The sequence below is a fragment of the Anticarsia gemmatalis genome, chromosome 7 (genome assembly GCF_050436995.1).
Source record: "Anticarsia gemmatalis isolate Benzon Research Colony breed Stoneville strain chromosome 7, ilAntGemm2 primary, whole genome shotgun sequence".
Taxonomy (NCBI): Eukaryota; Metazoa; Arthropoda; class Insecta; order Lepidoptera; family Erebidae; genus Anticarsia; species Anticarsia gemmatalis.
In genome coordinates this window covers 8,413,359-8,425,603 of record NC_134751.1, presented here as the reverse complement: position 1 = coordinate 8,425,603, position 12,245 = coordinate 8,413,359, and the positions used below count along the sequence as shown (strand labels likewise).

Genomic DNA, 12,245 nt, shown 5'->3' with positions numbered 1-12,245 from the left:
GACTTTAAGACTTTTAAATGAAAATAGTTATTATTTGATAATAATCCTAGCGGCTGCAATAAATTTATTTATTATACTTAATCAGTAATTTAATTTTGTTATCGACGTGGTCACAGTCGTGCAATGGAACGTAAAATACCATAGATTATACACGTATAAGGTCACAGATCTTGGTGATGTACTCGCTACTCGTAACCATCTGCCCTGTTACCTGTGAGGCTGCCCTCAACGCACTTAATTAAAGGATTGCCTTATCTGTAATGTGTACGTTTTTGTAAAATTCAATTATTTAGGAGTGATATAAATTGCACTGCGTGAAATGGTTTGAAGGCGTACCGTATTAATTTCATTCATTCATCATTCATTCTCTGATATCATCGATTGACATTGTGTGTCAACCGAAGACAAAACCGTGTTTGTCAAAAGCTGGGGTAAATGTTGGGCGTGTTTGTAATTTTTTAAATAGCTTTAACGTTAACTTATTTGTGTAGGTAGTTACTTTAATGTTCTTCATATTTTTTCAATATTCATTTTGCTTTCTCTTGGTGAATTATTAAGCGCGATTTTTCAGTTGTAGTGACGTTTGTTTTACTTAGATAATTCACGAGATTCAAGGTAAGTATCATCATTATTCCATAAAATGATGTATGGTTTCAGTAATGAAAATAAAAAATTGAAGGTTGACTTGAATGGGAATAGCCTTTATTTCTACTGCTATGTGCGATCTAACCGCTAGCATTTTTATTTGGAAAATACCATCAGTAGCACATCACCGTTTTTTTTAATACTTACTTCCTTTAAGGAAAATGTATTTTGGATAAACCCAAGTATAGAGAATTGTTCAATCTTAATCGTCTTTAGTATTTATCTTCTGTTGTAATTGTATGATATTATTATGATGTGTGAATCTTGGTTGTTTTAATTATTATTATATCATAATACCTATAACAATCTACAACAAATAAATTTTATACAAGGTACCATGATTGAAACAAATTTGATAAGAATTATTAATTTTTGTTTTTTTTTTCAGAATGCTAAGAGGAAGAGTAAAGCATTTGATGCATTGTACATTTTTTATATCATTCATATTTCTGTTCCTTGTATTTGCTGGAGCTATAAATTTAGATGAAAAAGAGAAGGAATATATTGACCCATGGGAAAGATATGGAATTTACGGTGCACTAATTTTGTATGCATTAAGACTTTTTACTTTATTAACTATACCTCAAGTCTTGTGCAATTTTGCGGGTCTGACACTTTTTAATGCTTTCCCAGGAAAAGTAAAACTAAAAGGGTCACCTCTACTTGCACCTTTTATTTGTATCAGAGTAGTTACAAGAGGAGACTTTCCCAAACTAGTGAGAGACAATGTTACAAGAAATATGAATATGTGTAGTACTGTTGGAGTGGAAAACTTCATGATTGAAGTTGTTACTGATAAAGCCATTAATTTACCCAAGCACAGACGAGTAAGAGAAGTGGTTGTGCCACCAGAGTATAAGACTAAAACGGGTGCTTTATTCAAATCAAGAGCATTGCAATATTGTTTGGAAGATAATGTGAATATTCTTGCTGACAATGACTGGATTGTGCATTTGGATGAGGAGACATTGTTGACTGAAAACTGTGTGAGAGGTATACTTAATTTTGTGTTGGATGGGCAACATCAATTTGGACAAGGACTGATTACATATGCCAATGAGAACATAGTGAACTGGTTGACTACACTTGCAGATAGCTTCCGAGTTTCAGATGATATGGGTAAACTAAGGCTACAGTTTTATCTATTTCACAAGCCACTTTTCAGTTGGAAAGGATCTTACGTAGTGACACAAGTAAGTTAACCTTATAATTTGCTATTGTTTATATTTGCTCCTTGTTTAGCAGTAGATTACAAAGCAATTGAATAAGATAAAAAGAATTTTGCATATCTAAAAGAATTTTAAAGTTAATGTCTATTCCATTGTGTTAAGGCTATCTATGCATGCAATAGAAATTTAGATTTTTAAAAATGTGTTATTTGCAGGTAAGTGCTGAAAAAAAAGTCTCTTTTGATAATGGACTTGATGGATCTGTGGCAGAAGATTGTTATTTTGCAATGAAAGCTTACACAGAAGGCTATACTTTTAATTTTGTGGAAGGTGAGATGTGGGAGAAATCTCCTTTCTCATTATGGGACTTTATGCAGCAAAGGAAGAGGTGGATTCAAGGAATACTTCTGGTAGTACACTCAAAACAAATACCGGTTATGAATAAGATTTTTCTTGCAATATCTTGTTATTCATGGGTAACCTTGCCATTTTCAACCAGCAATGTTTTTCTGGCTGCTGTATGCCCTATTCCTTGTCCACATTACTTGGACTTAGTATGTGGATTCATAGGTGCTGTCAATATTTACATGTATGTTTTTGGTGTCATCAAATCATTCCCTATTCATAGATTTGGACCAATCAAATTCTTATTGCTTATTGGTGGAGCATTGGCAACTATTCCTTTTAACATTATTATTGAAAATGTTGCTGTCATTTGGGGAGTGTTAGGAAAAAAGCACAAATTTTATATAGTGAACAAGGAAATTAGGATTCCAGTGACTGTGTGATTCTCAATTAAAATATTTCATATCATTTAAAAGTTTGACTTGTTTTAAGATAGTAAGTGCACAAATACTTATTGAACTTATCTTGCACTTACTGTGAAGTGAAATGATATCCTGGTGAGTCATTTGTTGTGATGATTTTCACAGATATTGCTTTGAGCTGTGAGTCAGTGTGCTCCTTTCTTAGGAAATTATTAAAATGATAAATTTAATAAGTGTGAATAAGCAATCGTTTTTTAATTTATTTTATTAAGTACAGTGTTGATATATAAGGAAATATAGTTTCGAAATTATATATCTACAAACACTGAATTTATTTTTGGATGCCTTGTTGTCTCATTCTGAATATTTTTTTTTATATTGAATCTTCTACAAAAATTGCCTTTTACTACTTATGTAATAGTTTCAGTTAGTACTGCAGGTACCAGCAAGAGGTAGACATACATGGTTTTGTGGCAGAGTTTTCTTACATACAATCAAATCCATGAACTGCATTGCCTACTGCTATATTTCTGACAAATTATAAAGAATAAGCAACATGTTTGTAATTTTGGACCAAGAACCATTATATACAGCTACATTATATAGACACAAAAAAATCCTATCTATGCACTGTATGTACACATAAATATTTGTCATTATGCAGTGCTTGCCTTATCAATTCAGTTTGTCAATGTTTGCATAATCAATAATATCCTATTACTATTAATCATAACCTGTTTATGTTTGCAGATAAAATTGTGTCAAGTTTCATTATTATATTTCAAATTGAAATTTCAATTGTAAAATCAAATAAGTAGACTTGTTTTCTTGGAAGATCTGTACATAAAGCATTTAGGCATAGTTTTATTACAATTACTGTTAATGTGCATTAAGGCTGTTAGTGATTATTGTATGTCTTATAATACTAATTAATTAAACAACTTGTAAATTCGTATTTACAGAGATGTCAGGTAGAATAGTACCTCAATGTATGACTGTATGTGAAGTGTTGTTTGTAGGCCAGTTTTCTTGACTTTGTATATCTATTTAATCATGAATATATTGTTTTAAGTCCACTCTATGAGTACAGATTATTATCTGTGTTAAGAGGCTGTACTTCGATATTGTTATTTGAAGTACCTACATTAAACATAATGCTTCAGATAGGTAAGTACATGAAATCTCACTAAAGTAGAATTTTATATTTATATCAAAGTCAGGAAATTGATAATATAAATCTGCTTTGTGTACAGAATTTCTTCATAATCAGTTTTATTTCCTTGCAATTACGTTATAAATAGGTTCAATTGCAACAGTCTTTTCTTGTTGTACTTAAATACATACTATGTTACACTACTGTATTGTTGTAAGAGGAAAGTTGCGTCATTGTGTATATTTTTATTGCTAGCGGCATCCGTCTGCCTTATTATATAATTATGATATTGGCCAGCTCGAATCAAAGGAAAACCAAATTGTATGTGTAATGTTGTGTTGCGAACTGTTATTTCGATCAGCAAAGTGTCGGCTTCTTAATAGAATCAATAACCACAATATAATGTGACATCTGCTTTAAGCTACAATATTATTTGTCATATATATTAACTGGGGATTTTCACTGGTTGTATGGGTACACCCATACTTAATGAAAATTTGTCGTATTTGTCACAATGAGTCGACAGTAGATGACCTGTCTGTAAGTATTTAAACTTTTTGAGGCATCTCCTCGATAGTGAATTTTTATGTCGATGCGAATTAGCATCGTCGCCACTACCTTAAATTAGAAATTAGGTTCGCGCCTGGTCCCGACGAATGTACATAGTTAGGTCATTGGTGTTTTAAAAAAAATAAGAACAACTGTTTTAAATCTTACATGTTTATTTTTTTTTGTCTTGTTTGCATCGTAAACTATTTAGATTTACTTTAATTAATGATACTCATTATTATATAATGTAGGCTATAGGATCCTCTAAATCGTTTTATGATGGATAAATATTACACAGTCTCATAAATTGATTTGTTGTATCTCACATCATTGGTGGACCCAGCTTATTGTTTCAAAGGTTTTGATGCTGAAAAGTTATTTTGCTATGAGCTTCACTCGCGTGTTTTGGGCTTGAGACGCCCATCCCTGCTGGATCTACAAATGCCTAAGATCGTGATTGAATATTTTAGGAATTTACAAAAATAATGTACAAATCTCCAGGTCCTAATAATAATGATTGAGAACTTGCTTCTTACAGCAAGAAAGAATTACCAAATTAATATTGTTAGTTATATTATTATGTAATCCTCAAGTTCTGTTAGCCTACATTTTTAAGTGTTGGCAAGATACCTTAGCATGCAGTATTCTGTCCAGTAAATTTTAAGTTTTTGTCGTCAAAATGAATATCAATATCGTTAAATTATTGCTTAAAATTAAAGTACCATGTCTGACTAGTCATGTAAATATTTATGAATAAAAAAACTAGTTGTAATGTGTAGTAATGTAGATAATTAAGCGACTACCAGTGTTAATTGGGGTCTGTATCTACTTTGTTTCATATAAGAGAAAGGTCATGGTTCAACTCTGTTCAACCCATCATCTAAGTATTTAATTACACAATTACCTTTGTTAATTATCATACCAGTACATGACAAAAGACATTATCTAGTTCATTTAGATCAAGTAAACGCTGACTTGTTATTAAAGGTTTATTTTACGTGATCCATAGGTATTGTGGTATTAATATTGGTCACAAGTAGATATATTTCTACAAATCCGATCTGAAATAATTGGTGTTTTTGTATTTTTCGTTAATGATGATTGATGATTAATGATTGATTGGCTATAGTGTTGTGTTTTTTTTGAGTTAAATGAATATTGAATATTATTATTTGTAGGTACATTTATGTACATATTAAAGTGATTACCTAGTACCTATCTAGATGAGTAAAATAAATTCAAGCATTCAGATGTTTTGTATTTCACATTTACTTGAATTGTTTTATTTTCCTTCCCTTCACTATCAACCTGCTGATATTTTTTTTATGGAATAATAATATTAGTATAGATGACAAAGTGGTGTTAGGAAAAATTTTAAAACATTTATTTCCTGTTTTCCTCAAGTACCTACTCACGTGTTGTTTATGTTAGTACGTTACGTAGGTTTCCACTATAATTACGCATATTTATTATAGTTCCTTTGTCATAGCATAGAATAAACAGTCGTACAAGGTACAGTATAGCATGCGTTGAATAGCCTTATACAGCAAGGCATGTTGTAAGAACAAGAAATCTCCATACGAGTGATTGGTACTGGCGCATTTTTTTTGAGAATATGTCGCCAACCTATTCCCTAAAGCTAAGAATATTGCACAATATTGATTAGGAGCAATAAGATATAAGTTTCCTTAAACTTCTGCCGAATATAAAATTGCGCAATCATAATAGATATTATTGTAATATTTGTGTTCTTACATTTTCATAACTTGTGTTATGAAGAAAAGTAAAGAAGTTAAAGTCAAAAATGAAGTAAGTAACGTCTAACTTTACACAACAGTTTATTTTATTAATTATAACCGATTTTAGTTTTAAATTATTAAATTAGCCATACCTACACACATACTAATATCACGCCTGTTATAACAGAAAATGTATGAAATATAGCCGCGATTTACAATGTTAGGGGGTGAGCCTATTGTTATATACCGGGCACGTTACCAAATTCCGAATTACTCCGGATCCGGATAATATATAATATGTTGGTACCTTTTTATATACCGTACCGTACCGTAATACAAATTAGAAAATGGGCAATAGCAGTTTGTCCCACATGGAAATCGAACCCGGGGACGTGATTTGCAGTCGTGTCAAATACCGACCGCCTCACACAGGCAGTCCAATAATTAAATAAAGCCTCCATAAAGTCCTTTTGTAATAAATCAAATATCTACGCATCCAAGATACGTAATTGCTTATGCATCGGTATCTGTTCAAATCACTCAACAGTCTATAATGCATCTAACCGCGTTTCGTATCTTATCTTTGTTTGAGCCCCTATTAACAATTATCACGGATGCTCTACACGTTATCAGCGCTGTCTATACAATGATTTGACTGATAGAAAGTTGTACGCCTGCTTAGGAAATAGATTGTCAACTACTTATGAGATTATTTAATTGTACTTACTTACATGGCTGTTGACTTGTCTTCTCTTGATTATTAAATTGTGCCTACGTGATGCTGTATACGTATGTAGTTTTTCAGTTTTTATAGGGAATAACTACTTATACTTCTGTGACGACACCTGCACTGAGAATTATGTAATTGCTCTTGTGTTACATGGACTTTGACAAACAAACAAATAACGCTAAATAACTATCTATAAATCACACAAATATTTATTTGTGGGAATCGAACCTACGACCTCCAAACCTTAACTGCTGGGCCGTGAAGGTTGTAACATGTAAAGTAATACGATAATGTAAGTTTGATATGAATCAACATAGGTACTTAGGTACCACTTAACGATTTTAATTTCATCCCTACTTAAATTCAATTAATATCAATGCTGTAACTGCGTATCTGTCTCTTCTTCATACCTCAACTACTGTAGTGATTTGTATAAAATTTTGCACAAAGATAGGTAGTTTAAGAATAATAAAACCATTTTGAATATGGTTAATACCTTGGTATAGCCGATCTAGGCGACGATTGATATTTCTACTTGACGTCTTGTAATTATAATAGATAAATCCATACTAATCCATACGAATATTATAAATGCGAAAGTAACTCTGTCTGTCTGTCTGTCTGTCTGTCTGCTACTCAATCACGCCTAAACTACTGAACCAATTTGCATGAAATTTGGTATGGAGATATTTTGATACCCGAGAAAGGACATAGGCTATATATCATCCCGCTACGACCAAAAGGAGCAGAGTTACAGTAATTAATGTTACAAAAACAGGGAAAAATTTCACCCATTCTCTCTTATTGGACGCAAGCGAAGTTGCGTGGGTCAGCTAGTAAGAAATAAATGTTAAATTTATGTTGCCCAAAAGATAAGTAATACACTTACGTGTCATGAGAAATGAGGTACTTTACAAGCATATGTACTTGTGAGGGCTTTTTCTACTGTGAAGTGCAATAGTATCTATCATATCACTGTACATGCATATTTATGAAATCGATAAAGGGTGGCGAGATATCCTAATTTATGAACCTTTATTTTGTCTCCTAATCCCATCATGTAGAAATATAATGATAGTAAGTAAAGCATGTTGCATTTTCAGTACATTATTTTAATTCTTTCGTTTTTATCCATACTAATATTATAAATGCGAAAGTAACTCTGTCTGTCTGTCTGTCTGTCTGTCTGTCTGTCTGCTACTCAATCACGCCTAAACTACTGAACCAATTTGCATGAAATTTGGTATGGAGATAGTTTAATACCCGAGAAAGGACATAGGCTACTTTTTACCCCGGGAAAATGACGCATTTCCCGGGAAAATTCAGGTTTTGCTACCGAAGTCGCGAATAATCAACATTATAATGACATTGAATTAACAAAATTCCGTTGTCATGGCAACAGTTTTAATGGCGGATATGCTTTAGTGCGAGTTGTATGAGATATAAATAATTTTGAGAATATTTTTCGTGAAAAAAAGCATATTTTGTTGTTAAGGAATAATTAAGTTTTGTATAAGTAAAAAAAAATCATTCACGCGAGCAGAGCCGCACGGGTCAGCTAGTAACGAAATAATCACAACACAAGACGCCGCTGCCAATTGAGGTACAATCTTTGTTGTCTTAGGTACCTGCCCTTGAAAGTATAGGTATATTTAGTTAAGGAGTTAACAATTTTCCGGTCAATTAAACATTTTCTTTAAACCAATTTAAAGTCAAACCGGTAGAAAGTATTACATTATACAATTTATCTACTTAACATGTACATTTTAAAAGAAAAAGGCAACAGGTATTTGAAATTAGGTAATAAACCGTCGTATCTAAGCGCACGTCCCAGGAGAAATTAGTTGTAGTTTAGTGCCTGCGAGAATAATATTTCTCCATAGCAATTTTATGGTAGAACTTACCGTGACTTGCGCCAATAGATACCGTATGCGAGCAAACAATCACAAGGCTATTACGGTAAGTACTGGAACGATCGAAGCCAATCTATTAAAAGTTTATGGACAACCGACCGTTCAGATTGATGGAACAGCTTATTTTATTTGTTCTATGTGTCAGGAAATTAATGGAGCACTTCTTTGAAGATAGTGCAAAGTTGAGACATATATACCATTTTTTTTAATTCTCTCCTTAACAATTACTTTGAAAACGTAAGTACATAAAATGGCGCGTGCGTCACAAAATTGCATCAGTCAAGTTAATAAATAAACAAATAACCGAATACGTACCAAAAATATCTGTCCTGTAGCTATGAGCATTATATTTCTATATTTTCAGAACACTGAGTCCAGGAGAGACGATGGCGCAGCTATGCAAGTATGTAGAGGTCGTTAGATGCTGTAGTGGTTCTTTCATAAGAGAGCTGCCGTACAACAAAATGTCTTATTACTGTTGAAAGTTGTGTCTTTTTATTATTTAGTGCTGATCGCCATCTGTTTTCACAAAATTGAGGTAAAAATTGGCTTTTTAATAGTGGTTCCAGATAACTTTATTTCGTTAAGAGATGATGGAAACAAATTAAAAAAATATTTTTAGGGAGGTTACACTATAGAAATATAGAGTGTGACTCATAAACCTTGTGTAGTGGTTTGTATATCTAAGAGAATTCCTAAAGGGGTTGTCCATTAATCACGTGAGGCTTGAAAGGGGGGGGGGGAGTGGTTTGATAAAAATCACAAAAATAACACAAGGGGGAGGGGGGGGTGTAGTAAGATATCTCGTGTATTTATTTTTTCGTCTAACGCGCGATTTTTAAACAAATATTAAGCGGCACGGCGCGGCGTGTAGAATATCCAGTAACAGTTGTTAGTGTTGAAGAATGTCTTGCTAATCCGTGGTCCGAGGACAATATACATTAAATATATTTATATACTAGTACAATACATGTTTTTCCTATGATTAAACTCTTCGTTTATTATTATTGTTATGACAATAAAAAAAAACTTGCAACCTGGTGTAGACATTTTTATTATGGTCCTTAATTTCAGAATAAAATAAGATTATAGTTTATACCTGTATTTAAATTAAGATAATATTCAGAAAATTTTAAGATTCGTTGTAGGTACTAAAAATACACGTGATGTTGAGAAGGGGGAGGGGTGGTGGTCTTAAACCTCACTACGTATCACCAATGGGGGAGGGGGGGTTAAAAAATGCTAAAAAAAGATCACGTGATTAATGGACAACCCCAAAGCTATTAAGGATTTAGCAAGCTGCAGTATGGACCTATGTTATGCACAAAGGTTTTCGGCGTAGACTTTGTGAACGGCGGGAAAACTAGGAGCAACCACATCAAAGTGCTGTTGCTGAAATTAAATAACGCCACTCGTAACAGCTACGCCTGGATGGTAGTTGTAGTAAACGAAATGTTATTTGTTGCTAAGTCAGGATCTTGAAACATCAGTCAATTAGGTCAGATGATGTGAATTTCTGTTCAAACGACATTTGATAAAATGCTTAGTTTTATTATTTAGCACATACTTTAAAGTAATTGTTACAAATTACATAACATTAATGACATATTTATTGACATCTAATTTAAAGAAAGCTGCGGTGTCAGCCAGATTTCTTAAATGTGACATTACCTATATCAGGCGTATAGTTATAGCCTACTAATAACTACCTACTAGGTACATGATAGGGGTCAATCTTGGTACGATAGTAAGTTCAAGCTGTCATTATGTCATTCTGTTAGTGAAATATTTTGCCAATACTAATAGATTAACGTTAAGAGATAATTAAGATCAGTTAATATTATTCGAGATTATTTCGAAAACAGCAGGGTTTAAAGAAAATTGGCACTTTCTGCCAATAGCGAAATGTTATTGAATACGTTACGTTAATTATGTCTTGCTAACTACAACGTGATTATTTTTTCTGAATACGACAGAAAAACTACTCTTTAAAGGGATTACTTTGCCGAAGCCTTAACTATGCGTTCGTGACCCGTTTGCCATCCACCGCGCATGCTTATAATAATGATTCACTAGTTAAGACCTACGGCGTTACCTGATATTTTTTTAAGTTTTGATGGTCACCACTGTGAAGTCGATTTAGATCAATTTGACTTCTAAGTTTTATATGTTGATCTTTGTAAAATCAACATTCGGATACTCTTAATAAGTAAAATAGACAGTAACTTCTTTACAAGTGCAGCACGCTCATACTATCTCACACATAAATAACACTAATTCTAAACAGAGCCCCTTTGGTACGATAACTTCATATGCTTTTTAAATAAATTGTAGCCAATGTACAAGTTTTATTCCTGTAACGATTTTACTATTAGTAAAATAGATGTTGTCTGTAAGTTACCCGCGCTTAATTTAATAATAGTACTTGTACTTATGGTAATCTTTTACCAAGGGCGAACTGGTAGTCTGCGATATTGTTTCGTAGAGGCTCGTCCGGGTGACTTGTTCGGGCTAGTGCAGTGCTCGATGGTCATGAGTGAGGTTCCCGAAGTGGTGGTGGAACATTGCAATGGTGTGGAGGAGGAGGCTGATGCCGCTGACGTGGCTAATCAGAATGGAGACGATGGGTACGTGACTGATCATATCTCGCTAGACAGGCCAGAAAGCTCGAATTTTGTTCTTCAAAAGTGGAAAAGCTAGAACAGATGGATTTTTGTGAAAAGCTAGATTTTTACATCATTTCAATTTAATCGTTTCATTGTCATAAAACCTAACTACTTCTATAAGAGTGTAAAATAATATGTTTTCAATGTTAGTGCAAAATCCAACTCTTGAATTTGAATGTAAACTAAAACAAATTTCAATACAGCACTTGAAAAGTGCGATAACGTTATGAATTGGATGTTTCTATTTTGTAGATTGGCCATTGATCCCAAACTGGGCTGCCGTGTTCATTTCCCGAGTGACGTCATAAGACAAACGTGAGTTACCTCAGTGCACGGACTGACCTAGCGGCGAGCCTGTGGCGTCATGCCCTGTCCCTGCCCTCATCACACTGTGACGTAGACAGAGAACGCACCCCTCCAGCTTGCAACGCCTGCATCATTCATTTCATTCATTCACATTCCTGATTATTCATGCATGGCGAAGCTAAATGCACGGAACCACTTCACAATGTGTGTGTTGCAACGTCATTTGTGTTTTAATGACTGTTTGTCGACGTGTGAAAATGAAAACAGTCGTTGGAAACATAAGTTAGCGGAATATGTTTGAATGTTTTATGTGCTTCGTAATACATATTTTATCAAAACTTACTTTTGAAATTCAAGCATATACTTAGTCTACTAATACTTAATTAAGTTAAAATACAGGTTGTCGAATGTTACTAGATAGACATATAGCAATGGGCTCGTACCCTATTACATAGGACTAAAATTGACGAAAAGGTTGTGTATTTCGTGTTTTGGGCCTACATCTGTCGGTCTAACAGGCGAGAATTTATAAATAAATCTATACTAATATTATAAAGCTGAAGAGTTTGTTTGTTTGTTTGTTTGTTTGAACGCGCTAATCTCAGGAA

The 12,245-nt window shown here is 33.4% G+C and overlaps 2 protein-coding genes across 6 annotated transcripts in view; both read left to right on the top strand.

The window, feature by feature from the left end:
* The first annotated feature begins 356 nt into the window (after nt 1-356).
* egh (beta-1,4-mannosyltransferase egh) lies at nt 357-5,554 on the top strand. Its single transcript, XM_076116896.1, has 3 exons — nt 357-615; nt 1,034-1,838; nt 2,030-5,554. Exons 2-3 carry the CDS (start codon nt 1,035-1,037, stop codon nt 2,600-2,602), a joined length of 1,377 nt encoding a protein of 458 aa, XP_075973011.1. The 5' UTR covers nt 357-615; nt 1,034; the 3' UTR covers nt 2,603-5,554.
* Nucleotides 5,555-11,139: 5,585 nt separating this feature from the next.
* The window catches only part of rdgA (retinal degeneration A), a 117,556-nt gene continuing 116,450 nt past the window's right edge, over nt 11,140-12,245 (top strand). For 3 of the 5 annotated variants that reach the window (XM_076116892.1, XM_076116891.1, XM_076116888.1), the window contains exon 1: nt 11,167-11,292. Coding sequence is in view for 1 of the 5 variants with exons in the window: in XM_076116894.1 (XP_075973009.1) it covers nt 11,192-11,292; nt 11,584-11,646 (164 nt within the window). In the remaining 4 variants the exon portion in view is untranslated. Of the gene's footprint in view, nt 11,293-11,583; nt 11,647-12,245 lie in introns of those variants that run through there. The other 2 variants (XM_076116894.1, XM_076116890.1) reach the window with 2 other exon arrangements.